General features: G+C 49.3%; 2 protein-coding genes across 14 annotated transcripts in view; one reads left to right on the top strand and one right to left on the bottom strand.

The window, feature by feature from the left end:
* Window positions 1-14: 14 nt before the first annotated feature.
* Window positions 15-18,524, bottom strand: Tmem130 (transmembrane protein 130). 2 transcript variants are annotated; one of them, XM_058582430.1, is made up of 8 exons: window positions 18,305-18,524; window positions 12,798-13,103; window positions 10,946-11,105; window positions 5,939-6,105; window positions 5,289-5,373; window positions 3,712-3,914; window positions 1,776-1,888; window positions 15-1,435 (listed from the first exon to the last, which is right to left on the bottom strand). In XM_058582430.1, exons 1-8 carry the CDS (start codon window positions 18,387-18,389, stop codon window positions 1,247-1,249), a joined length of 1,308 nt encoding a protein of 435 aa, XP_058438413.1. In that variant the 5' UTR covers window positions 18,390-18,524; the 3' UTR covers window positions 15-1,246. The 2 variants fall into 2 exon arrangements, with proteins under 2 accessions (XP_058438413.1, XP_058438414.1); XM_058582431.1 differs by having other exon boundaries at window positions 15-1,399; window positions 18,305-18,521.
* A 7,873-nt stretch (window positions 18,525-26,397) lies between these two features.
* Trrap (transformation/transcription domain associated protein) overlaps window positions 26,398-27,991 on the top strand; it is a 114,606-nt gene continuing 113,012 nt past the window's right edge. For 11 of the 12 annotated variants that reach the window (XM_046453666.2, XM_046453659.2, XM_058582425.1 and 8 more), the window contains exon 1: window positions 26,398-26,528. The gene's annotated coding sequence lies outside the window, so the exon portion shown is untranslated. Of the gene's footprint in view, window positions 26,529-26,761; window positions 26,966-27,991 lie in introns of those variants that run through there. The other variant, XM_058582424.1, reaches the window with a different exon arrangement.

Genomic DNA, 27,991 nt, shown 5'->3' with positions numbered 1-27,991 from the left:
AACATCCACGCATGAAAAAGAGATTCTGCCACACCCGGTGTGCTTGGCGATATTCAGAGCACTTAAGCTTTATTTGGGGACGATGGCAGTGTTTCATGGGAATGAGCTGCATGACATTGTGAATGCTATTTTCAGCATGGAAGTCTGAGAGCAAACGGTCACAGCAACAGAGCCTTACCCCCACGGTCCTGCCCTTCTCTCCCCAACAGGTGCAGGCTGCCCCTGGCACACCTGGACGGTTGCACCTGGGCCTGATCATCATCTCCCTGGGTACCTGTTCTGTGTCCCCCAGGTCACTAGGCTAGAGGGGAGGAGAGGGGGGCTGTAACCCTCCCATTTCTTCCTTCTCAAGGTCACCTTGGGAGCAGCTGGATAGGCAAAGTGCACCCTCTCCAGACACACACTGGGAACCCAAGTCCCCACTGGCTCCATTCTCTCCTTTTGCTGCAAGGTTTTCCCTCAATGGACATTGAACTTATGGGTCTCAATAAAAGAAGGTGAATTTATAAATCATTCTGTGCTCCGGAAGTGTTCTTCCTTCTCCTACTCCATCCCCAGCAAGAAAGTCAGGGTAACATGGCCTCATAATGGGATCAGGGAGCTTCAGAGACACAGCACAAATGGAGAGGCCAGATCCAGGAGCTACAAGGGCTGAGTGGGGGGGTTCAAATTTCACCTGGGTTCCAGTTCTAGTTCAGGTGCCTCCCAGCAGTGGAACAAATAAATAGAGAGCAAATTATTTGTGATGCCCATGTGACACGTATCTCTCCCTGTGTATGTATTCCTCTCCGTGATTGTACCCAGCTATGATCTTTCACTGTGTATCCTAAGTCACCTGAGACCTCCTTCCTAGCCCTCTGGCATCAGCCGGGCTGCCCTGGGAAGGGAAACATGAATTCCTGAAAGAAGGTAGATGTACCAACATGAGAGGAATGGGTGAGTGGTAACCAGATCCACCTGGGAAAGTCAAAAGGGAACATGCCAAGTGTTAAGAGTCCCGCTTGGCAGAGGGTTGGTGGGGTGACTAGAGCTATGGCAGTAGCTGGACTGTACAGATGGGAGAGTGGCTGGGGGTTGGGTAACTGAGAGGGGCTTGCAGCAATAGCTGGACTATACAGATGGGATGGCTGGCCTGGGCAAACTGCCCCCCACACATGAACTCCTCCTGCTCTGTGACGCACACCACTCTCCTTGAAGTTCCCAGTTGGCAATCGGTCAACACTGAGTCAGGATAGGCAGGGGACGCTCACACAGTGTAAGTTTTGACAGACTTGTAGAGGGGTGGGAGCAGACCGTTGTTCTCTCGGACAATTTCCAGGTACTCAGATGGAGTCTCCAGCAAGAAGGGCCCACAGCACATCTGGCAGCAGCACCTGACCCCAGAGGGCGGCTCCGGGTTCTTGTCAGACATGGGGGAAAAGTCAAAATCAGCCACCTATAGTGAACAAAACCCCACGGGTCAATCACCACCCACTGGGAGTCCCTAGGTGGCCTTAAAAGCTCAGCAGCCTAGCGGCAATGTGCACAGACATGCTCGTCTGGCATTACATATACTGTGCAAAGGGTGGGCATAGAAGGAGGTAAGTCAGGTGGGACACCAACTCACCAATTTTGCCCAATCTGTAGATACCTCTTTGGCACATCATCCCAAACCCCAGGGCCTTGTTCTAATATCAGAACCCGCTCCAGGCATCCTGCTGGCTCCCCAGGCCCACTCCAGAGATCCTTCCCAGGCAGGGGCTAATGGTTCAGCTTATAGTCTACTGAGCACCCACCTCCACCATGTCCTTCTGCTGAGTGGCATTTCGCAGGGTCATGTACATGATGAAGGCCAGCATCACAGTGATAAGTGTGGCACATGGGAATGCAAAGACAGCCGGCTGGATGCCTGGGAGTGAGACAGCACAAGTTATGGGGCTGGGTAGCTGCTGCTGAAATGGTAGTTCTCTCATAACGCGGAGAGGAGCTGACCTCCAATAGTGATCTTACGTACACATATCCCAACTACACAACCTCAACGAGCAAATCTAAGACATGATAAAAAAACATATTGAGATGCATGGAGATTTTAAAATATGCCCACAAGTTATTCAGGTCACTTCTGAGAGGGTAACATAGATTCCCCATCCTTGAGTGTTGGGCTGGACTCAGGGACCGGCTCCTAGTGTATAGCCAAGGACAGAATGCAGCACATGACTCCCAAGTCTGAGCCATAAGAGACATCACCACTTCCTCCTTGATCTCCTGGGTGACTTGCTTGGGGGAAGGGGCACCATGTTGTGGGAACCTCTAAGCAGCATTGTGACCTCTGCTGCAAACTGTCCCATCTGGAAGTACTGGGTTTACCTACCAAGTCTATTGCTGGGAAGCAGATGGCAGAGTAGAAAGAACCCAGTGTCTGCAGAGGTAGTCTTGGGTTTGATTCCTGGCTCTACCCAGGATACCTGACACTAATGCTCATTGCTGAGGCTGCCACAGTGAGGATGTAGCAATGTAAGAAGCAAGGATGTGCCTAGCACACAGTAGGTCATCAGGAAGTGCGGGTTCCCTCTCACTCTTCCCCCACCCTGCCATGAGGCTCTGTTTTCCAGGAAAATATGGCGTGATTTCCTATACCACCATCTTCTCCACAGAACTTAGGGGAGCACCCAGAGGTGACTGCAGGCAGCAGGGCCCAAGGCACCCAGTGAGGCCCACAGGTCAGCCAGGGCCTGGAGTTGAGCACTACATCTTCTCAGGGATTCAGGGGGTCCTGGGGAGGTTGGAGCAGGCAGTGACAGTGTTGAACAGACCTACAAGGCCAGCCTTGGGGACAGGCATAGCTGGCAGAGTTTGGAACGAGCTCAGAAGTCCCGAGACAGACTCCTACCCCCACAGAAGAGTACTGGAGCAAGAGTCTGGATACCTGTGTTCAGATTCACACTGAGCTCCAGATCTGGTTTCCCTTTTGTAGTATTGACAATGGAACCAGGTGGGCATCTGAAAACCGCCCCTCAGGGTCCTAGAATCCTACTGTCCCCTCTGTGTAAGGATGTACTTTCCTGAGGTCCCATAGTTCTCAACCACACTTGGCACTTTCTGGGTCACTCATACTCCCTGGAAGATACCACAGCCCTGAGTGCTGGGCAAAGTCGCTGTGGGGGATGCTGATTTTAGTGGTGGCAATAGCACCAGGGCAGGGGGTGGGGGAGAAGGAGGGAACATTGGGATGGTGGGGGTCCACTTAGTGCAGGAGCGTTCATGTCAGGGACACCTGTGGTTGGTAACCTGTGGGAGGGGTGTTGACAATGGTGGTGATGAGAGTTGACATTGAGGGGTCCTGGATGGCCCAGTAGAAATGGTCTTGGTCCAGTGGTCAGTGGTGAAACACCATGCAGACTGGTGTTCACCGAAGTGGGTGGGGCAGAGATGCCTGAGGCAATCTGGTGGGAATACTGATGGGGTTGTTCCTATGATGATGATGACGGTACTGGAAGAATTGTTAGGCGTGTGTGTAATGGTGGCAGTTGGCTTGGTTTGTTTAGTGGTGCAGGTGTTGACGGTGGTACTGGTAGATGGATGGGTGCTGGTACTGAGATTGGTAGAGTTGGTTGCTGAGGGTAGAGTGGTAGTGCTGGTATTGGCCATGTTGGTCAACAAGGGTGTGGTTGGTTGTTGATGACCTTGGCAAGGTCAGCCTGTAGCTGCAGCAGGAGACGAGGGGTCACTTACTGGAGGGCCACACCTGGATCCTGTGATACTGATGTGTCTTGCTGATGACATTCTCAGCCCGGATGCTGAAGCAGTAGTCCCCAGGATCGCGGAAGGTGTGGGTCAGGTTGTAAGCTGTGCTGGCCACAGACACGGGGTGGCACTCTCCTTCCTCCAGGGGCAGGCACTCGGGCTTGAGCCGCCAGCACATGGTCAGAGGTGGGCTGCAAGGGAAGGGGACAGGTTTTGAGATAAGGATCAGCAAAGAAGGAGCACAGACCAAGTCCAAGAAAAGCCAGGTGGGCATGAACTTCAATGTCCTTTCCAGGACAGGACGCCAAGCCATCCTGGTCCCAACATCCCATATTCCACACCAGGGGGGCACGATAATGCAGAAGCCATGGACCCCCAGGGGGATTCAGGCTAATGGAGCTGAGACCTGCACCGAATGCTAAGTGAGGCAGAACCGGGCATGCTCCGGAAGCACAGTGGCACGGGAAGCTTGTTTCCAAAGCACAGGGGGAGCACCACGTTCTGAACTAGGAGGTCAGGGGAGACTTCCTGGAGGAGGTGGTGTTTAAGCAGGATCTAAGGCATAGCAGGCCTTTGAATAGGATGTGACCAGTCTGCTTTATCTGCATAGCACCGTCTCTGACACTAGAGAACGCAAGCCTATTGGAGAAATGTCAAAAGAACATTCCCGGCTCACACACGGAGGCCCTGAGGAAAGCACACTCACAGCCCCTCAAAGGTCAGGGCTGCCCAGTGACTGGGGAGGCTGAGGCAGGAGGATCGCATATTTAAGGCCAGCCTCAGAAACTGAGCAAGGCCCTGTCTCAATTTTTTTTTAAATGGGGGAGTGGCTAAAGATGTAGCTGAGTGGTAAAAGCACCCTTGGCTTTGATCCCCAGTACTAAAAAAAAAAAAAAAAAAGGCTGCCAAATGCCAACCTCAATGGCTTCCTACTCTCTGTACTTTGCTCACTCTGCCTGGCCTGGCATACCTCTGATATGTCCCCGTGTGGGCACAAGAGTGCTCGGAGGGCTGAGTCCTGATCACTGACCTCTGCCATTCTCTCTCACTCAGTGGCCCTAGGGCAGCTTTGTGGAGAACACACACTCAACATCTCCACATCTCCTCACTTTTACAGCCTCAGCCTCGTTCTGCTCTGGCCAAGAGCCCTGCTGGGTCCCCTGAGGGGGCTTGCTCGTGACACATTGCTGGGATGATCTACTTCCGTTTCCGGTCCCCCCTTGTCCGCTGCTGCAGACAAACAGCGGGAAGTAACAGCTCTCTTATGCACTCTCCCAACAGCTTCCAGAACAGAGCCTGGTGCAAAGCAGACTCCGCCCACGTCTGCTGGCTGGTGCAAGATCCCTGAGGCCAGAGGGTGCAGCAGGCTTTCTGGGAGTCTGTTGCTCATTCCTAGAACTCCAAGAAAGGAGCTGTGCCCACAGCTGTCCCCAGAGCACAGCTAAGGGGCAGAGTGGAACCATCCTTCCATAAGCCCTCAGACTTGGGGCCTTCAGGGGATGGAGCCTCTGTCAAAGTGCAAAAGGGTCACAGGGCACTGGCAGTGCACTCTAGGGTTCACTCACCTCCCCAGGAAGTTCAAGGTCACTGTCATCTTTTGGAAGGTCTGAATTATGGTGGGCCCCAAAACCTGGATGCCTCGAAGGGTTTCTGTAAGGAAAGAGGACCCCGTGAGACTCAAAAGCTGAGCACTACTGTCAAGGAGCTCCCAGACCCACCCTCTCCTCTCCTCTGTGTCCCAAGGGAGGGTCACAGGTCTGTCCAGGACACCTCCCCTGTCAGCAATAGGTGCTGAGGCCAGCTTGGAGACAGGAATTCAGAGAAGCAGGCGCAGGCCAGCTCTCCTGCTCACTGCCACCGAACTGTCACTTGTGCTGTGGGAAAAGCACCATCCAAAACCAAGAAATCGACTGGAAGTCGATGTGATCAGGCAACAGGGAGCAGAGGGGATCTTCCAGCTCTCAGCAGACGTCTGATCACAATCAGGCTCCGGGAGCAGGAAGACCTGGGCTCAAATGCCAGCCCTGCCACTGAGCAGCCTCAGAACCCCAAATGCAGCCTTGGGTGCCCTCGCCTAAGCGGGGGATACCAGTGGAGACTGCTCAGGGGGTGTAGGGCATGAGGAGGCGCGATGTGCATCCAAGCTCAGGCCAGCGACAGCGAGGGTCACTGTGATCAGGAAGGCAGCGGAGTCCAGGGCTCCTCGGGGACCTACCCTGCAGCTTCAGTGAGGCAGAGAAGTCACCGGTCTTCTGCACAATGCCGTTGGTGGCGTCTGGCTTTGCCTGCTCCCACTCGGCCACCACCTTGAGCTTCACAGTGAAGGTTCCAATAATCGAATAGTTATAATAGACCACGGAGTCTTCGGTCACCATCTGGGTCCTGGAAGGACAGGGAGGAGAGAAGAAGAAGATGGAGGGTCTTTTCCCCTTCCTATAACTCAGAGGAGATTCGTGGGCTTGTCAGAGTGGGGGCAGCCGATGGTGACATGTAACTACTGATGAGGACACCGGTCATCCCAGCAGCAGCCCCTTACTCCTCCACCCCCAGCCAGCCAGGGCATGAGGTCCGCTGGCCCATTTCACAGATATAGAAACTGAGGCCAGGGAGGACAGGAGAGGTCCCACCTCGCTTCCATTCCTCTGTGTAGGGCTCTTATGTGAATGAAAGGCCGTGTGTCCTCCAAGAAGTAAACGGGGGACAGACACTTGGCCTCATGCTGCACGGGGACAGCTGTTGGGACCTCAACACTTCCACCCGACAACCACATGAAACCTTCACCAATGAAACCCCAACTAGAAGCCCGACCCCCGATGTCCAACTGCAGATCCCTTTTCCTGCCAAGGGCCAGGAAATCCACAGTCCAAGTTTCACCACTCGGTACCATGTCCGTGTTGATTCTAGCAACTCCTGTTCCAGTTTACTGAGATCACACAGAACGTCCAATCCTGCTCCTTCTAACACTTCTTTGATGTCTAAAGAGATGATCCCATAATCTCTCCCCTTTGACATATTAAAATGATGAACTAAAATAATACAGTTCCTTTTTTAGTACTGTTGACTTTGATGCTTCTCAAACTAGGTTGTACAAAAGATAACATAACCTTGGGCCATAGTTACTTTTTTTTTTTTTGTATCGGGGATTGAACTCAGGGGCAATTGACCACTGAGCCACATCCCCAGCCCTAGTTTGTATTTTATTTAGACACAGGGTCTCCCTGAGTTGCTTAGAGCCTTGCCGTTACTGAGGCTGGCTTTCAACTTGCGATCTGCCTGCCTCAGCCTCCCAAGCCGCTGGGATTACAGGCATGCGCCACCGGGCCTGGCATGGATTTTTTTAATAAATTTATTTATTTATTTATTTTAGTTATAGATGGATACAATACCTTCATTTTATTTATTCATTTTTATGTGGTGCTGAGGATCGAACCCAGTGCCTCACACACACTAGGCAAGCACTCTACCACTGAGCTACAACTGCAGCCCCCATAGTTATGTTTTTTTTTTTAACATTTATTTTTTTAGGTGTAGATGGACATAATACAATGCCTTTATTTTCATGTGGTGTTGAGGATTGAACCCAGGTCCCACCCGTGCTAGGCGAGCGCTCTACCGCTGAGCCACAATCCCAGCCCCCATAGTTATATTTTGATTAAAGGAAATACAGATAGAGCCAGGCACAGTGGGGCATGCCTGTAACCCTAGCAGTATGGGAGGCTGAAGCAGTAGGATTGCAAGTTCAAGACCAGCCTCAGAAACAGCAAGACCCAGGGCCAGGGCTGTGGCTCAGTGGTAGAGCGCTTGCCTAGCATGCGTGAGGCACTGGGTTTGATTCTTAGCACCCCAAAAAAATAAACAAATAAAATAAAGGTATTCTGTACATCTACAACTATAAAAAATTTTTTTAAAAAGAAAGAAACTTAGTAAGATCCTAAGCAACTTAGCAAGATCCTGTCTCAAAAAATAAAAAGGTCTGGGGATGTGGCTCAGTGGTTAAGCGCCCCTGGGTTCAATCACCAGTACCAAAAGGAAAAAGAAATACAGATACATTATGGGGTAGAATATACACTGGGCAACTGTTTTCACATGAAATCTACAGCTTGGAAGGAGAGGTGACTCTTGGGCTGGACCTCTGTAAGGGTCTGAAGACTGCTGTCTCTTTCCTCTGAAGATAAAAGGATTTGGTGACAATTTCAGACATGCATGACTCTTGTTGACTCTGGTGTATTATTAATTTAATGAAGTGATGTAAGATCAAAAAAAAATGGCATGTAGTTTCTTAGTTTGAGCTGTGTTAGTTTTGTAGACTAAATCAAGAGAGTCTCTATCTTGGTTTCTGCTCTGGAGGAATTTATATCATAACAGGATATTTAATGGATCTTTGAAAGCCTAAAATACCTTGCTAATAAAGTCACCTGACTTGTTGGTTCTTAGAGATAACTCTTCAAGTCATTCTAGTAATTTACATTTTCCTAGGATATCATTCCATTCACTATCATTTAAAAATAGATTAGCATGGAGTTTTGAATTAAACAAAATAATACCTTACACTTTAAAAAAATAGTATTACTATACCCATAGTGATCGCTACTTTCAAATCCTTGATAGGATTTTAAATTCGTGTGTAAATGCACACTTTCTCCTTTCAATAAATTAATAATAGCTGGAGATCTCCACACTTTATTTTCTCTGCCCCATCTTTTGCAAAAAAAAAAAAAAATTTTTTTGAATTTATCAATTCTGGTTTTCTACTTGTAATTTATCTTTTTTATTTTGATAAATGTCAATTCTTTCACTTTTTGTATATTTTTTCCCTTCTAAGTCCATGAGTTGAATTTTTTTAATCTTCATTTTTCCTTAAAAATAATCATGAAAACACTTAAGACTATGCATTTGCCTCTGTTTACAGCCTTGAAACAGATATTCTCTTAGGTTTGTATGCACAATGTTCCCCTCCTCACTATTTTCTAATATTATCTCATCACAGTTTCTTTCGACCTAAAAGGTTTTTGTTGTTGTTGTTGTTGTTGTTGTTGATAGTGATGATGCTAAGATCAAAACAGAGCCCTCCCTGAACATGCTAAGCACATGATCTACTACTGAGCTAAACTTCCAATCCCCAAGAATCATGTTTTAAAATGTCGAATTGGTGGGGTATCTTTGTTTGCCTGAGGGTCCTTCTGGATAGTCTAACGATACTGAGTGGTGAAACTTGGACTGTGGATTTCCTGGCCCTTGGCAGGAAAAGGGATCTGCAGTTGGACATTGGGGGTCGGGCTTCTAGTTGGAGTTTCATTGGTGAAGGCTTCATGTGGTTGGCAGATAGAAGTGCTCAGGTCCCGCCAGCTGTCCCTGCGCAGCATGAGGCCAAGTGTCTGTCCCCCATTTCCTTCTTGGAGTACACACGGCCTTTCATTCACATCAGAGCCCTACCCAGAGGAATGGAGGTGAGTTGGGACTTCTCCTGCCCTCCCTGGCCTCAGTTTCTGTATCTGTGAAATGGGCCAGCTGACCTCAAGCCCTGGCTGAGGCACATTTAGGGTGACCTCAAGCCCTTGAGGCACAATGAGGGCTGTAGACACATTTAGGTTGGAGGCTTTGAGTCACATGGTATCACTTGACATGGAGCTTGAGGTCAATCACATGGGTAGTCAGTCATTCCTATGCAACAGAGCCCTGTTATGGAATAAACTGTGTCCCCTCTAAATTCATATGCTACAGCTCTAGCCCCCAGTATGACCATATCTAGAGATAGAGCCTTTAAAGAGGTAATTATGGTTAAATGGAATCACAGGGTGAGACCATAATCCCATATTAAACCATACCTATGAGTCTAATAGCTCATGATGAAATCTAATATTAAACCATTATTCTGAGACCAATAGGTCATGTGAAACTTTCTGGGCAATTATCCAACCTTAGCATGGTCTTGGGAACCCTCCATCATCAAACCTGCAATTGGTGTCAGAGGTTGTATTAGTCAGTGTTCTGTTACTGTATCAAATAATATCAGAGATGATCAGCTTATAAAGAGAAAAGATTCCTCTTGGCTCACAAGCATGACTAGTTGGCCCCACTGCTTTGGGCCCGTGGCAGCCCAGTACATCATGGAGGGAGCACACAGCAGAAAAGGCCCATTTGACTCATGATGGGGTGAAAAGAGAAGAAGGGGCAGGATCCCATGGTCTCCTTCAAGGACATGCCCCTGATTACCTAAGACCTCCCACTAGGCTCCACCTTTTAAAGGTTCCACCACCTCCCAACAGCACATGCTGGGGACCTTTGAGGGACATATCAGACTCAAACTCTAGCAAAAGAGACGATGTTCCTGCAGAGGGCGGTGCTCCCTCCAGCTGAGCAAGTCAGTCTCAGAAGTGAGGGCAGCCTTGCGGATGATGATTCCTTCTAATTTTAGAGTTCACTAACCTCCAAGCTGGTCTACAACTTTTTGTGCATTACGTTTGTGAGCAAAAAAAAAAAAAAAAATTTGTGAACTTCTGGTCTGTACTGTGATTGGAACACGAAGCTTATACATTTTCTTTTAGGGGATGTTTGGCATTTTAGGCTCTAGAATGTGATTTTATTTTACATATTTGTAAATACTCATACATTATTTTGTTTTTAGGTCCAAAGTTCTGCATAGAAACAAACAATATTTTTTTTTCATTCAAACAGTGTTATGAAAATCCTCTGTTGCTACCTCAGTTGTCTCTGAAATATCAAAGTCAGAGTGTGGAATATTAAAATCTATGGTGTGTGTGTGTGTGTGTGTGTGTTTTCCTTTATTCTCCTCTTTCTGGGTAATTTCCCCAACAGGACCTTCTTTCTTATATATTTTGATGCTGCAATACTCCCAGAATAAATTTTCAGGGAAGACACTACAGACCTGAGCCTTTGCAAAATATATAAAGAAGGCCCTATTTAGTCTTGGAGCCCATCAGAATCAAATGAAGAAAAATCCTACCTACCTTGACCTTCCTTAAGGGCTGTGCTGGGCACAGATGGCCCCCCTCTATTGGGCTGCAACATGTCAAAGGCAGGACCAGCAACCAGTTCATGAATATCCCTGGGACCCCAGGCCCGACACAGAGCAGGTGCTCAAGAAAGGTTTGGTGGATGAGTAAGGAGCATTCTGCACAGGAGGGATAGCAGGGCAGGCACTAAGAGACCCCGGCTACCACCCATGCCTTTGGGACATTAAAGAGGCTACATCAAGACTTACCCATCTCCGAAGTCCCAGCTGTAGAGAAAGGAGGCTGTCTTGAAGAAGTTGCTTGGGTCATGAAGGAGGAAGGAGACTTTAAGAACTGTCTTGGTGAGGTAGGAGCTGGGCCAGGGCAGGGAGGTGTTCTGGGCAACCACGATGTTCCCCACGAGGAACTCTGGGAGAAACAGAGGAAAGGTGAGTCCATAGAGGGACTGGGAAAGAGGAGACTGGGAGCTGCTCATGGTTAGCAAGCAAGGCAGCCTCTCCCTACCTGGACCTTCTGGCTTTCAGAGCTGGGCGGGAAGAGGGGACCTCACAGGTCCCTGAACACACAGGCATCCACGTCATCCCCCTGATGTATGGATACTCACAATATATGCTACATACATAGTTTGCACTCCTGTTTCCCTTTCACCAGGACCCTGAACTTCCTGGCACAAAAGATGCCCGGGAAGTTCAGGCTTTGAAAGAAACTTTGGGGAAATATAGTCAGCTGTCTGTATCCAGGGGTTCTGCATCCACAGGTTTAACCAACTCTGGTAGAAAAATACTGGGGGGAAAAATGCATCATTACTGATGGATGGCATTTTTCTTTCCTTTGCATTATTCTTTAAACAATACAGACGCACACTTCATAGCATTTACATTGTTCTGGGTATTATAAGTCATCTAGAGACGACTTAAAGTATACAGGAGAATGTGTGTGGTTTGTGTGCAGATACCAACTATATTATATAAGGGGCTTGAGCACCTACAGATTTTGGTATCCATGGGCGTTCTGGAACAAATTCCCCCAAAGATACTGGAGGGAAAATGCATTTCAAAATGTTAGATGAAATTAGAAAAATGCATAATTCTACAGATTGCATCTCCATACCTAAGGTGCTGGGCCTGTAACCCCAGCAGTTTGGGAGGCTGAGGCAGGAGAATAAAGTGTTCAAAGCCAGAGTCAGCAACAACAAGGAGCTAAGCAACTCAGTAGGACCTTGTCTCTAAATAAAATACAAAATAGGGCTGAGGATGTGGCTTAGTGGTCCTGATTTCAATCCTCGGTACCCCCCCCAAAAAATAAATAAATAAATAAATACAAAATAGGGCTGGGGATGTGACTCAGAGGTCGAGTGCCCCTGACTTCAATCCCTGGTACCTCCCAAAATAATAATAATAATAAAAATAAAAAGAATATGAATAAGAAAAAATACCACTTATTGGATTGGTTCTACAATTCTGTGCTTTGTTTTTTTCTATGTAATTTTACGAGAATGCAGATTTACCCATGACACTGCAAACTTACTGTAAGGGTCATTATTTCAATACATTTAACCAGTCCCCTAACGGTTGCCCACTTAACTCCTTTATATCTTCTTATAAACACTACTGCAATGAACATCTGAGTACATAAAACATTGCCAAATGGAGGCTTATTTCTTGAATATAAATTTATTATTAGATTATAAGCTGCAAAAGAGCAAAAGGCCCAGAATCTCTTGGACAGAGAGAAAAGAAAGAGAGAGAGAGAGAGAGAGAGAGAGAGAGAGAGAGAGAGGTGTAGTGAGAAGAATCAATAACAAATCACTGAATGCAAGACAAGAAGAGCTTATAACCATTTATATATATATATATATATATATTGATGAGCTGTTCTCCACAGGATTGTTTTAATAATTCTCCAGGAGTAATATGTGCTGTGAGTGTCTATTTCAGCATAGCTCTGCCTGCAGAGGGTATTAGTATTTCCTGACCCCTTTTAACTCAACAGACAATAGAGAAGGAATCCACGGGTATAATTGGTATACTACTGAGGTTGCATGTATTTCTCTTCACCAAACACCTGAAGGCAAATTCATATTCCAGGAAAGATCCTCACCTGTGATGGGCAGGACAACAAAGTTCCTGGCCACTGGATGGCACATCCAGCAGTCAGCAGCAGTGACCCAGACAGAGACGGGGAACTCCCCAGGCACATTGCCCACCACGCGGATGGTCGAGCTGAGATCGCTCTCCATCTTGCCAGTGAGCACAAGTGGGGTGTGGATCCAGTGGAAGCGGTAGAGATGGGCATCAGTGGGCAGTGCCAGGCTGCCATTGTCCTTGGCCACCAGGCTGGCTGAGATGGTCACCTCTGCTCCTGTACTGGCAGGCCCATCGGTGGTCAGATTGAGTTCATACATGCCTAGGAGCCAAGAAACAGATTATGGAGGTAGGCAAAGGAGCCCCTCAGCTACCTTTGGGAGGGCATCCATGCTCGCAAAGTGGAACCCCGCTATTTGCAGGGGACATATTCCAGATCTGCCAGTGGATGTCAGAAACTGAAGACAGAACCAAACCCCACAAATGCTTTCTCCCCCCACCACCATTCATACATACCTATGATAAACCAATGCATAAATTACACACAAGAGATTAGCAATAGAAATTAACAATAGAGTAGAATTAACCAGGGACAGTGGTGCACACCTGTAATCCCAGCCACTTGGGGGCCGAGTCAGGAGGATCACAAATTTGAGGCCAGCCTGGTCAACCTCACAAGACCCTGTCTCATGGCCAGGCATGGTGGCACATACCTGTAAACCCAGAGGCTCAGCAATTGTGCAAGGCCCTAAGCAACTCAGTGAGATCCTGCCTCTACATAAAATATAAAAAAGGGCTGGGGATGTGCCTCAGTAGTTAAACGCCTCTGGATTCAATCCCCAGTACCAAAAAACAAAACAAAACCCTGGGTTCAATACCCAGTACCACATACACGCACAGAACTTTTTATATATATTTTAGTTGTAGATGGACACGATACCTTTATTTAATTTATTTATTTTTATGTGGTGCTGGGGATCGAACCCAGGGCTTCACACATGCAAGGCGAGCGCTCTACCACTGAGCCACCACCCCATTCCACACACACAAAATTTTAACAACATACTAAAAGTTATATGAATGTGGCCTCTCTGCTCTCAAAATATACTGTCCTTACCTTTCTTGTGATGATGTGAGATGACGCGATGCCTATTTGAATGTCATCATGACATAGGATCAGGCTACTGTTGATCTGATGATCATCTCATCGGAAGGAGGGTTATTGAAAAACGACCATGCAGGAGAACGTCAGAGAACTGAAACCTTGGAAAGCGGAACCAGGGATAAGGGGGACTACTGCATTTTATTTTACAGGTGGGAAACCTGAGGCTTAGGCGGCTCAAATGACTTGCCTGATCCAGCACATTCGTTGTCAAACTGGAATTCAAAGCCAGGTCCAACTGACTCCAAATCCCAGGCTTTTTACAGCATCTCCAAGTTCATTTTCCTTTCGTGCCAATCAAGGGCTTACAAAGCATGTGGATGGCTCAGCCCAACCAGGGCAGACTTATTATACCTACAAAGTGACTGCCACTGCTTGTCACAGGAGGGGCCAGCACAGCTGCCCCTGTAGAATAACTGCTGCCAAGAAATGCCTGCATTTTGCCAGCCGCAGTGGTGCACACCTGAAATTCCAGTGGCTGAGGAGTCTGAGGCAGGAGGATCCCAACTTCAAAGCCAGCCTCAGCAAAAGCAAATGCTAAGCAACTCAGTGAGACCCTGTCTTTAAATAAAACACAAAACAGGGCTGGGGGCGTGGCTCAGTGGTCCAGTGCCTCTGAGTTCAATTCCTGATACCCTCCCCCCACCCCCCAAAAATGCCTACATTTCCATTCTTTGGACACACTTTAACGTTGAACAAAATTCAAATTTGGAAAACAAAGTTGAGTGAAATTCATGGGCATTGTCCCGAGTCATTTTTCTTCATGTATTTTAGACAGTTGCAGAATATTTTATATAAACAGGTAAGATATTCAAAGTAAGCTTTGCCTCCATCATAAAAATAATGCATAGGCATCAAGAATAATAGACATGTCCCATTATTTATCCTGCCTCCCAAAGACAATAGCTGTTGTCACACTGTTGTCCTCGCGTATCTTTCTCACGCATGGAAGTTTTTCCGGTCATAATCACTCTGCATGCAATTTTGAATTCTTTTATTTTCACAGGACAGTATATCCAAAGCATGTCCGTGGTGGCAGTAATCTCAATTTCAATATTTGCATGATTATTCCTCCAGCAGGTTTTATTTTACTTCACACCACCTCACTCTTACCAATAGTGCTATTGGACATTTGGATGGAGTTTAAATTATTCAAATTTGATTGCTTAAATTTAGTTAAAACTAAGAGTTCAGTTTTTTAGTCACACCAGCCACATTCCAAGCGCTTACCCGTCATCTGTGGTTACTGGCCACTCTCAGCTCAGGTACAGGTATCCTTGGCCAAACTTCTCCTGGCCAGCCCTGGCCTCATCCCTGTAGCTTCTCTCCCCTCACTCTCCTGGGGGAGGAGGAGCCAGCTATCCCTAGAATGGATCCCAGGTCTTTGCCATTCAAGCTTCTCCCATCTGGCACATTCCTGGCCTCTCCATCCCTACTCCATCCCATTGCTTAAGGCTGGCATGCAGCCCTGTCTGGATTCCTGCTCCACCCTGGTCCCTGGTCCCTAGTGTCCAGGACCACCCCAGTGACAGTTTCCTGCACAATCTGACCACATGCTCATAGGCTAGCCTCAGCATGGCTCCAGATTCACATCTTGGAACATCTGTACTGTGGCACTTTAATTTTTGCAAACACCCCTCCCCCCACACACACACACAGATGGACACGACATCTTCCAGGAAGCCTTTGTGTACCCTTGGGCCCCAGCACTCTCTGGGCAGCCTGAGCTTATCGCTGTCACACACCATAATGAATGAAGGTTCCTTCTTCTCCCCCAGTGTACTTTGAACTCCTTGAGAGCAGGGGTCATCCCCAACTCCTCCGTGCTCAGCAAAGTACTGACTGAGTAGGTACGACACAGGGACCAGCCCACCTGGCACTGCCCCCAAGGACTGTTCATCCAGGTGCTACCAATTGAGCCCCTTCTTTGTATGCTACCTCCGAAGGTGCTGGGAGGACCCAGAAATGCAGGACATGTGCCTGGCCTGGGGGAAATCACCCCCGTTGGTCTCTCAGCAAAACTGGGAGGTGAGTTTGTTTTCAACTGTGCCCCAGTCACTCCCATAGCAACTTTACCTGCCTCCACTGGGGACTTTGGCTCCAACCTCTCCTCTCACCCAAGTCCCACATTCCCTTTTCTGAGTCTCTTTCCTTCAGGGCCATTTCTTGAATGACAAAGGCACTGGAGTCAAGATGCCAAGGTCATGTCCAAGGAAATTCTGGCATTGAAAAGGAGACCAGTATTGTCTTAACCCCAAAGAGAGAATTCCAAGCATGGTGGTGGAAACTTACCCAAGAAAATACAGTGTGAATATTACACTGAGGATCAGAGGTCTTCGAGAGAGTTACGCTACTGCCCAGGACCACCCAGCAAATCCGCACCCCGGGGCTGGGCTCCAGTCTCCCTCTCTCTAGCTGGAGGCAGCCAGGCCCAGTGGTGCAGAGGGAGCTCAGATGGGAGGCCACCTCCTTCCTTCTCCCTCTGGCTCCTGCCACCCCCCATCTTTTGCCTGAGAAGCACAGACTAGGGAGAGACTGACAGGTGGCAGGGACATTCTGCTTCATGCTAATGGCCATCCTGCGTCTGCAGTGAGATGGGTGCCTGTCAGCACACTACGCAGATCCATTGCCACCGCAACGGAATCAGGAGGGCAGCCGGCTGGGACTGGGAGGGGGGGGGCAGGGAGGGGCTGTAGCCACTGCAGACATGGATGCAAACACTGGCTTAACTCACAGCAGCCCCCACCATCTCTGCCAGGGCTTTTGGAGGTGTCTGTTGAAGGCTGAGCCAAGCACAGTTGAAGGAAACCAAGCCCAGGGGCTGCTGCTTGACCTATCCAAATCCATCTTTTCTGGTTTGAGTACAGAACTGCCAGGAGAGGGCTTGGGATTGACACTAGTTCCCAGGTGATCCATGGCTAAAGTGACCAAAGCAAAAATGAAAGGGGCAACTGCCCCCAAAGCTGGGCCCTGGAAGAAATCCTCACCCACCAGCTATCCAGGGCCTCCACTTGGGGGGTGTACATTTTCCCACAATACAGCATGTGGGGCCCCAGAACATTCCAGAAAATGGCTATATCTGCCCTTTCACAGATCACACGTAGACAAGCCAAAATACCTCCCTAAGACCAATAACCTGTCATGATTACCAGTCCAATACATGGACTTCTGATGCACAAATCCTAGTTTGGATGCATCCATCAAGCTGATCTCTAATGGGTGGAGGAGAAAGTACGTTCCCCAGCTCCAGCCTCAGCTACTGTTAATTTTGATTCTATCAAGGATGCAATTGGCCAGCCTAGGAACCATATGTATTTCCAAATAATTTATTTTATTTTTGTATCAAAATTCATTTTATTTTTTTAAAAAAAATGTGTCCAATTTCTAGACACATGTAGCCCGAGTGGATAAGAGACTCGATTTCTGTATGAATTTCCAAGGGGAAGCAAGTGATCCTGTCCAAGCACAGTTTCCCCAAATTCTCCTAATTCATGCCTAAGACGCAGGTTCTTCTTACCTTTTGGCTTTTCTTCTACAAATGTGCATTAGATTCCTTCCTCTCCCTACCACTCTTTTATGGGTAAGGGCTACTGAAAAATCTTGGTATTCCATTTGTGGCGCCCTACCCCCATAGCTGCCCACGTTCCACCTGTCTCTCAGTTCTCCAATCTGGGTCCTTTTATTGATTTCACAATATGTTGGAAGGTTGGTGCTGGCCTCTGGATGGTGGGCCCCGAAGGAACCTGTCAGCTGGGGGTCCATTTTAGAAATCACTCCCAGTTAGGAAATGGCAGACTGGCCTCCTGGGCTCTAAAATATCATCCCTTTACCCACAAAGCAAGGTGAAAACCTCCCTAGATCAAAGTGGCATCTTAAGGGAAAGACGCAGCCCTGTGGGCAATCTGTCGGTGCTCCCTGGGGTGCTGTGGCGCAAGGACCGCCCGGGCCCGCCCGGGCCCACCCCGGCCCACCGGGGCCCACTCCGGCCTCCCGGCGTCGTCCTCCGCTCCCCCTCGCTCAGTGACGCCCGGGGATGGATGGAAGCCCCGGCCACAGCGAGCGCTTCTCAGGGCAGGCCGACCTGAGGGTGAAAGCAAGAATTGAGGGGCACGGGGAGTCCCGTCAAGTGCCCGGGAGACTTCTGGGGAGAGGGGACAAGGGAGAGAGGGGAGAGAGTCCGGCGCCCTACCGGCCTAGACTCCCAGACAGCAGCGGTGGCCTCGAGGGAGGAGGGAGGAGCGCGCAGGGCGCACGGCACCACCTCCGCAGCCCAGGCTCGGGCAGCCGGCCCGCTAGGGACCGCCCCGAGCCCCGGGCGACCTGCGGCTGCGGGGACAGGGACGTCCGGGCCAGCTCCTTACCTGCCGCCACCCTCGCTGGGGCTAAAGGCAGGAGGCAAGCGAGCCAGAGGATGCGACCGACGTGAGACCAGACCACGGGGGCCATGGCGAGGCCTGGCGCTGCAGGAGCGCGGAGGGGACGAGGAGGGAGCCGGGCTCGAGCTCGGTAGCCGCTCCTCTGGGCGCGCGTCACGGGCTGTGCTGAGAGGTGCGGGCGCCGCGCTCGCTCGTCCTCGCCTCGGGACGCTGTGTCGCTGCGCGCCACCGCCCATCCGCCGCGCGACCCCGGCCCCCGTCTGCCTGTCCTCGGCGCCGCGCCCCCTCCCCGCGTCCTTCCCCACGGCGGCGCCCCGGCCTCCCTGCGTCCTCGCCCCTCCCCAGTCGGCTCGCGGCAACCCTCCCTCCCTGTCCTCTCCCCGCATCCTCTCCTCCCGAGTCCGCGCCCCCGCACTCTGACTCAGCGTCCCCAGAGGCGCGCACCGCGCAGCAAAGCCGCGCGCGGGCCCCGCGGGCCTCCCCAAGAGCCTACCTACCGCACACTCGCCTTTGGAGAGATCGTTCTTCATTCAGAAAACGTCGCCTGCTGCTTGTCAGCGCTGGGCACAGGGCCTGGAACCGCCTGGAACTCCTCTTGAGAGAGGGGCCTGAGCGCACAGACCCTGCATCTGGTCTAGTACCCCCTCTTTGCTCCTATTGTAAAGCGGGGCTCATGCCTACCTGGATCTCCCATCACTTCGTTGTCATTGAAAGCCTTGCGAGGGTCCGACATGCACCATAAAAGGTGATCACGACCTATGCTCTTGAAGCCTAAGTAGGTGCTTCCCTCTACCATCACAGGGCAGAACAAATCTCCTGGGAGCCCCCTGGGGCTTGACAGGCCCGTGGTCTCAGCTGTGCCTCTACCTTGCTGTAGATCCCTACACTTGAGAAGAGATCCCTACACACAGTGAAGTGAGTGGATAGCCTCCCAGGCCCAGCAGGCACCGATGGATAATCATTGCATGATCCTCTGCCTTGGCATCAAGGCATACAAAGGGCCATCTCTGGAACAGCTGTGGGCTCCCCTGAGGATGGACCCCCATCTCAGAGGGATGGAGGGGGTACAAACTTGAGGAAGCCCCATTAGAAAATGTCAAAATTGTTAGATGTCACTCCTCTGTACCATTAATGGCCACACTGGTTGCAAACATCAAGCCTAGGAATCAGGAGACTTTGGGTTCTCCCTGGGGTTGGATGATCTTGGAAAAGTCACTTTCCTCTCTGTACCTCAGTCTCTTTTTTCTTTAAATTAGGGATAGTCATAGTGTTGACCCCCATGAGAGTGTTGTAAGGCAAAACACAGAACAGTGCTTAGGAACACAGTAAGCATCCAATTAGTATTGGCTGTCATCCTCAGAATTGCTTAAGGGCTTGGGAGAGTTTCATTTATTCATCAGGAATTTGAAGGGATTGAGAAGGAAATAAAGGTAAGGCTACAGTTTCAGATATTTAAAACTAACATGATACAAAGGTCTGGTTGTGACTTTTAAAGTATACTAAACAGAATAAGATTTATTGTTTTATATATATGTAACTTTAATAATTCTACAGTGGCCACCTTCAAGGCCACCCTGAAGCTGAAATTGAAGCAACCCTTTGTTTAACTCCCTGTTTGCCAGTATTTTCCACAGGCATCTCTCTGGGCTCTCTCAGGACCTGTTTGTTCCACCTCATACAAGCTGCACAGTTAGCTTCTTCTCCAGGCCTGCAGGGGGAGTCTGTAGAGAAAGGACAGGAAGTCCTCTCAGAGAGCCAGTCTTTCAACTTTTAAGTGTAGTTGTCCAGAAATATAGTCACACGTCATTTTAAATTTTGTAGTAGCCGCATTTTAAAAAGAACAAAAAAGGTGAAATTAATGCTATTGCTATATTTTATTTTATTCAATATATACAAAATATCATTTCAAGGTGGATACAGTGGCGCTTGCCTGGAATCACTGACCTATCTATGCATCTTCCTGCCCCACCCCTTTGAGATGGTGTCTTGCTATGTTGTCCAGGAAAGTCTCAAACTCCTGAGCTCAGGTGATCCTCCTGCCTCAGCCTCTTGCACCACCACAACAGGCTTTGAAAGCACAGTTCTAAACTGTCTGAATACAAATGCATCTTGCTAACCTAAGAGTCATAGCCCCATCCCCACCCTGCACAGGCCATATTTATATCCTGTGAGGGTAAATTTGTCCCTCCTTGCAGCATTCTTGCCTACGTTTAGAGCATGTGTCTGTATGCCTAATGGTTATAGTTTGGTGCCAAGTAGATGCTTGCTGAATAGCTGAAAGCAAAAGCTGATGCTCCTTTTGCTCATCTCCCAAAGCCTTGAGCATGACCCAGTGAAAGTTCATTTGGATGACCATGAGAGTCTCCCACATGCTGGCCCCTTTGGTTTTCTATTCTGAGACCATCTCATATGACCCCCACGGTGACACACAGGTGGGATATCCTCTTCCCTGGCAAAGTGAGCATTGATCAGAACAGACACTGATAGCAAACTTAATGGGGGACCCCTGGGGTCTGACATCCACAACAGCAATCACAGACCCCTGGACAGACTAGAGGTTATGGGCAGTAAAACCTCATTCCCTTGGGTCTGGGTAGCTGTGGCCTGTTTTGACTCATTAAAATTTCTGGGTTATGGAAAGTTCTTTGACTTCTTTGATGTCAATTCCTCCTTCTTTCAATTAGCAGAGTTTATTTGAGCAGATAATGATTCAAAATTGGGAATCACTTAGTATGAGGAGAGGTTTGGAGAACTCCATCCAGGAATGTGGTCAGGCAGTACTTACAAACAGAAAAAAAAGAAGTGTGTCCAGAAACTGCTTCACAGGTTACAGTCAAGCATTTTGTAGAAAGTAGATTTCTATAAATTGTTCAACATTTTAAAATATTTCCCCCCTTCACACAGTGAGAGACTCACATACGTACTCACACATATCTCTTAGCTTGTCTCCACTATCTCCCAGCAATAAGTACAGAGGACATTTTAGACAAATATTTGGAAGTTTTATATCCAGAGTGAGGATGGCAATTCTTGTTGATGAGAATCTTCCTGAAGAAGGTTACTTACAGCCTGTTGGTTCTAGTGAGCTGCTATAACTCACCTTTGATATTGGAAGAACAGTAGCCCTAGGGTTCACATTCCTAACAAATCCTCATTGTCCTCTCCTGGAAATGTAGCTGTGGGAGGTGGGGGCCAGTGCACTGGTGACAATGACCCCAGATCAGCTCCTGAGGGATGCTTTTGGAGCTAATCTGATAACAGCTTGGAATGGGGTTCCAGGAGATTTCTTTGTTAAATTTAGCATGGTTTTAGGTCTGAGCCTCAGCTCTCCCATGGCAGCTGGACTTGTCAGATCTCAGGCCACCCAGTTACACTGTTGAAACCCATAAGAAGGACTGGGGATATAACTCAGTTGATAAGAGTGCTTGGTTTGCATGCACAAGGCCCTGGGTATGATCCCAGCACCAAATAAAAAAAAAAAAAAAAAAAAAAGAAAGAAAGAAACCCCTAAGAGATCTTTGGAGGACAGGGTGCTGGAATATGAATTCATCACAGTGCAAAGTTCTTTGCAGAGGTGAACCTCAAAATGGCCAGCCTCCAGGAAACCAAACATGTAAGGCAAAGGTAACAGGAGACTCCAGCAGGGTTCAGGCAATTGAACCCAGGGGTGCTTTACCATTGATCTACATCTGCAGTCCTTTTAATTTTTTTTTATTTTGAGAAAAGGTCTTGCCAATTTGCTGAGGCTGGCTTTGAACTCGTGATCATCTTGCCTCCTAAATTGCCGGGATTATAGGAATGCACCACTGCCCCTAGCTGAGTGGCTCTTAAAAATGTGGGCAGGGGCTATTGCTCTGACTCACTCCACCGTAGAGACCATCTGTGCAGATTGTGCCCACTGGAGTAGATATTTGGGGGCTCCTGAAATTCTTTTTTTCTTTTTTTGTGGAGTTGGGGCTTGAGCCCAGGACCTTGCGAATGCTAGGCAAGTGCTTTGCAGGTATAGTGAGTTCTGCTCCCTGCCTCTTGATTTCTTCTTTTTAATGCTTCAGTTGATCCCTGCCCTGTAGAGGGCATCGTTCCAGACAGGGACCACATTTGCTTACTAAATGTGAGTTTGGATCTCTACTGTCTTTCTAAGGTCCATGTATTAAAGGTCTGGTCCCCAGCATGGTGACATTGGGAAGTTGTGGGGACACTTTAAGAGGTGGGGCCTATGGCTCCGATCTACATATTGTGGGGTCGGGCTCCAAATTCCTTAATAGGACACCCATAGCACAAGAGTTAATAACAAGAATCAACAAATGGGACTTACTTAAACTAAAAAGTTTTTTTCTCAGCAAGAGAAACAATAAGAGAGGTAAATAGGGAGCCTACATCATGGGAACAAATTTTTACTCCTCACACTTCAGATAGAGCCCTAATATCCAGAGTATACATAGAACTCAAAAAATTAGACAATAAGATAACAAATAACCCAATCAACAAAAGGGCCAAGGACCTGAACAGACACTTCTCAGAGGAGGACATACAATCAATCAACAAGTACATGAAAAAATGCTCACCATCTCTAGCAGTCAGAGAAATGCAAATCAAAACCACCCTAAGATACCATCTCACTCCAGTAAGATTGGCAGCCATTATGAAGTCAAACAACAATAAGTGCTGGCAAGGATGTGGGGAAAAGGGTACTCTTGTACATTGCTGGTGGGACTGCAAATTGGTGCGGCCAATTTGGAAAGCAGTATGGAGATTCCTGGGAAAGCTGGGAATGGAACCACCATTTGACCCAGCTATTGCCCTTCTCAGACTATTCCCTGAAGACCTTAAAAGAGCGTATTACAGGGATACTGCCACATCGATGTTCATAGCAGCACAATTCACAATAGCTAGACTGTGGAACCAACCCAGATGCCCTTCAATAGATGAATGGATAAAAAAAAAATGTGGCATTTATACACCATGGAGTATTACGCAGCACTAAAAAATGACAAAATCATGGAATTTGCAGGGAAATGGATGGCACTAGAGCAGATTATGCTTAGTGAAGCTAGCCAATCCCTAAAAAACAAATACCAAATGTCTTCTTTGATATAATGAGAGCAACTAAGAACAGAGCAGGGAGGAAGAGCAGGAAGAAAAGATTAACATTAAACAGAGACATGAGGTGGGAGGGAAAGGGAGAGAAAAGGGAAATTGCATGGAAATGGAGGGAGACCCTCACTGTTATACAAAATTACATATAAGAGGTTGTGAGGGGAATGGGAAAATAAACAAGGAGAGAAATGAATTACAGTAGATGGGGTAGAGGGAGAAGATGGAAGGGGAGGGGAGGGAGGATAGTAGAGGATAGGAAAGGTAGCAGAATACAACAGTTACTAATAGGGCATTATGTAAAAATGTGGATGTGTAACCGATGTGATTCTGCAATCTGTATTTGGGGTAAAAATGGGAGTTCATAACCCACTTGAATCTAATGTATGAAATATGATATGTCAAGAGCTTTGTAATGTTTTGAACAACCAATAAAAAAAAAGAGGTGGGGCCTAGTGGAAGGTCTTTGGGTCACTGGGGGTGTGCCTCTGAAAGGGACAGTGGAACCCAGGACTCTTGGGCTATCTTGCCTTCTAGCTACAAGGTAAGTGGCTTTGCTCTTCCCTGTTCTCTGGCCATGATCTGCTGCCCCACTACAGGCCCCAAAATAACAAGGGCCCACTGAACATGGACTGAAACCTCTAACACTATGAGCCCAAATAAACCTTTTTTCTTTATGTAAGTTGGTTATCTCAGATATTTGTTAGAGTGACAAAAGAGCACATGTTATGGAGTGCATTGTGTTACTCCCCCCTTCACATGTTAAAGACACAACCCCAGTGTGACTGTGTTTAGAGAGAGAAAACCTCTAAAAAGATAATTCTAGTTAAATGAAGTCATAAGGACAGGGCCCTAATCTGATAGAACTGGTGTCCTTAAAAGAAGAAGAGACACCAGAGAGCTCGCTCTCTCACCAGAGGACAAGGAGGAGGTCAAGTGCATACACAGTGAGATGGCAGCTAAGAGAATAGGCCTCAAAATGAAGCCTACCTGTTAGAACCTTAATCTTGGGCCAATCTCCAGACCACTTTTTCTCTGTTCCTACTTGGAGCAGAGGATGGTGTGAAATACAATTCTGTTGTTTAAGCTGCCTGCTCTGTGATATTTTGTTTTGATAGTTCTAGTTGATGAAAGACAATATTGAATGGGCAATGGAAATACAATGGTAAACAAAGACAGAAAAAGAACTTACTGTCCAGGAGGGGAAACATGATAATTTCAGATTGTGAGGCTATGGGAGGGGAGGGGAACAGTATTATGGGAGACAATTGAGTGGGAAGGGTTTCCTTATATTTGCCCTTAAGGAAGGCCTCTCTGAGGAGATGGATTCTGAATTGAGCAAGGATCACAAGGAGCCAGCTTTGTGCCTTTGAGGGAAGAACATTCTGGTCAGGCAGGTTAACTGCAAAAGGCTTTAGGCAGGAACAGTGTGGGTGGGTGTGAGGCACAGCAATTCCACAGTGGCTGCACAGTGGTTCCACAGTGATGCAGGAACACTGGGATGGGAGGTGACAGTGGCTAAGGACAGGGAGGAGCTGAAATGCCTTTGCAAGGGTTAAGCAGAAGGGTCACGTGATTTACCTGATAGGGATGCAGCTTATACTGTCCCTAACCTCCAATTCAGGAGACAGACAAGAAAACTGACAAAAATCATAACAGTGTGATAGGTACTTTGATAGAACTCAGGCCTCAGGAAAGTGAGGGAATTTCTGCTCTGTCAGAGTCTTTATAATATGCAATTAGGCTGAAATTTATCAAAGGGTGTATCTGCCCAGATTTTTCTCTCTATCTGGTAAAAAATATTAAACAGCCTTAAATTTTAGGCCCTCAGATTTTTCAGTCTTTTTTCCCCAACTTTGAACCTCCTACTTTGAGGGGTAGTGGTGGAGGGAGCATAGGGGATTTTACTTGCAAATACAGGGGTGGGGTTGGGGGTGCAGAGTGGAATAATTAACTCCAAAACATTCACTTACAGTTCAGGTTTCAGTTGCATCTTGTTTTGTGACAATAATAAACTAGAAAAGAACTTGCTTTCAAAGGGACATTTTCCTTCAAGGTGTCTGATGGCTTTGCAAGCTCTAATTACTACAAGATGTGAAATCTATCAGTTTGGGCAAGGACCACAAAGATTCCCCTGGGGGAGTGGTAAACCAGTAGGGAGAGTGTAGGCACAGGAAACAAAAATGGGGATTGGAGGTGGTGGAGTTCAGGTCATCACTTTCAATCTGTCCATCTAACATGGGTAACATGGGTTACCAGGTACAGCTCACTGTTCAACCTCTCTCATAGGTGGAGGCTCTAAGTGAGACTGGACAGAACTTTCCCCTTCCAGGCACCTCTTGGTCTGGTCCATGCCACCTCACCTGGGCATCAAGCTGTTCCTCCCCACTCTCTGGCCTGGCCCACAGCCTTTCTCCCTCCAGTTTTGCCCTGGGTGGAGTGCATCTGTCCACCAAATAGGAGCAGATAGAAAGTCGTCCTTTGCAGTTCAGCTCAAGGAGACGCAGCTGCAGAACAAATGGGCCTTACTGTGGCCCTGGTGAACACCTGCGGGCAAAAACACTAGGGCTTGCCTTTGCTGACAGTCTCCATCTAGCTCCAACCTTCCCAAAGCCCCTCCTTGCCTCCTCCCACTTCTGTGCGTTAAGAAGGATCCCAGGAAGGGAGGGGGATGGGGAAACCCCGCCCTGCCTGCCACGCTCATTCCAGCGGTAGATTCTACGGGGGACGACCGTTGCCCACTCGGGAAGCCCCTCGGGGTCCCACCGCCCCAGCAGCCGCGGAGCATCCCCCAAGCCACAGCCTGGCTCCTGCGAGGAGGCTTGGGGACACACGGAACCCACGGAAACTGCACCTGGCGGCCCCTATGTCCGTGCTAGCGGCCCCGCCCCGCCCCACGGCGGAGGTTTAAAGGGCCGGAGGGCCCACCGGGGCAGCGGACGCCCCACCCCGCTCGCAGGCCGCACCCACTTGGGGGCGGTGCGCCGAGGCCCAGTTCTCCGTCGGCCGGGCAGCCGCTTTAAGCGGGGGCGGGACTGCGAGCAGCCGTGCGGCGGCTGCGAGGGCTTAGCTGGGGCGCGGGCCCGGCTGCCGGAGGCCCGCCGCCGGGATCGGGGTAAGTGCTCGCGGGGGGCGGACGAACGGCCCTGGGAAGCGCACGCGTTCCGTGGCCGTGGGGGAGGCCTTTGCGGCGCGGCGACTCCGCGGAGGGGGCTCGGGACGTGCCCGGCTTCTCCGGGACCCGCGGAGCCCACCCCGGGCGGCAGGGCCCGGGGCGACTCAGGCCCCAACCGATCCTGGCCCATCCTGGAGCAGGCAGTGGGAGGCGCAGGACTAGCGGGTGCGGGGATTGGCCCTCGGCGCTCGCCGTAGCGCGGCCTGGAAGGCGGTCGCTGAGTGTCCGGGGACGGCGACAAAAAGAGGGAACCCAAGGGCCGTTTGCGACCAGAGATCGGGCAAGAGATTAGGGCAGTGTCCCCCAGAGGCGTCTCCCGGCCAGCCTGGCACCTCCGGGCCTCCACGCAGGCATCGGGCCCGACGCGGAGAGCGAAGGTAGCGGCGACCACAGCGCCCCCTCCGGCCCGGCGGCGCCGCCTCAGGCCCGGCGCGGCGGGAGCGTCGTCGGCGGGACGGGGCGGGGCGGAGCGCACCGCCGCGCGCTGCTTTGCCCCTGGCGAGGGCGCGGCGTCGACCCTGCGCTTTCCACCTGGCTCTTGTCTGGGCCCCCGGCCTCCGGAGCCTCCCGAGCCTCCCAACTCCAGGCGTTCCTCCACGTCAGGGTCTCCCTCCCGGACCTGGGAAATGGCAGGGTTGACGACTTCTGTGATAAAGAAGGGACTGCAACTTTGGAAAGTCTGGGCAGGACCGGGGGGGCTTCGTAGGCCAGGAGGGGGCGTCACACAGAGTTTGGGGTTTCTCGGGGCGGGGATGGGGATGTGCGGTGTCGGTGTTTGGAGGAGGGAATGCGACCTGAAAGGGGCCAGCGGTTGTTGAGTCGTCCTGCAGGACTGACAGACCCCTCGCCTTGGTGCCCCTAATGACGTTTCCTGCCCTGAGCTGGGGATTGGGCCGTTCGTAGCCAAAGGCTTCCTTTCGGCCTCGGAGAAGTGTGCTTGCTGTCTCTGAGTGGCCAGGAGGAGCTCCCTGGTGTCCCAGTGTGCATCTCCATCTGTCACTTGCCAGAGTGTACCCGGCAGGGCAGCGAGCTGGAAAGGCCTGCAGAAGGATTATTGGTCTGTTGAAGAAAGAAACCAACCAGGAAACCCCCTCCTATGCAGGGTGAAGTTATGTAAGGAGGATGGGTAAAGGCAGTTTCACCAGGTTCTCTGCATGCTTTTGTGACAGCTCTTAAAATGGAAACCAGTCGCCATGGAGCAGGAGTTCTCAAAAGTTTGGTCAACAACCTGTTTCCCACTCACAGAGGTGCTTTTCGAAGCATTTATTCATTCAAGGAGCAGTTTTTGAATGCCTGGTGTGCAGATAAAATTTACAGCTTACTAGGCCTCTTGGTTTCTGGGGTAGCTGTCGGTTTGATGATTTTAATGTATGCTGAAATTTTAATGTACACTGAAGTTTGAG

Source organism: Marmota monax, unplaced genomic scaffold (assembly GCF_021218885.2).
Source record: "Marmota monax isolate L192 unplaced genomic scaffold, Marmota_monax_Labrador192_F-V1.1 WCK01_AAM20220418_F8-fsc00148, whole genome shotgun sequence".
NCBI classification, from domain to species: Eukaryota; Metazoa; Chordata; class Mammalia; order Rodentia; family Sciuridae; genus Marmota; species Marmota monax.
Note: the sequence above shows the minus strand (reverse complement) of the source record. Positions and strands in the feature narration are given on the sequence as shown.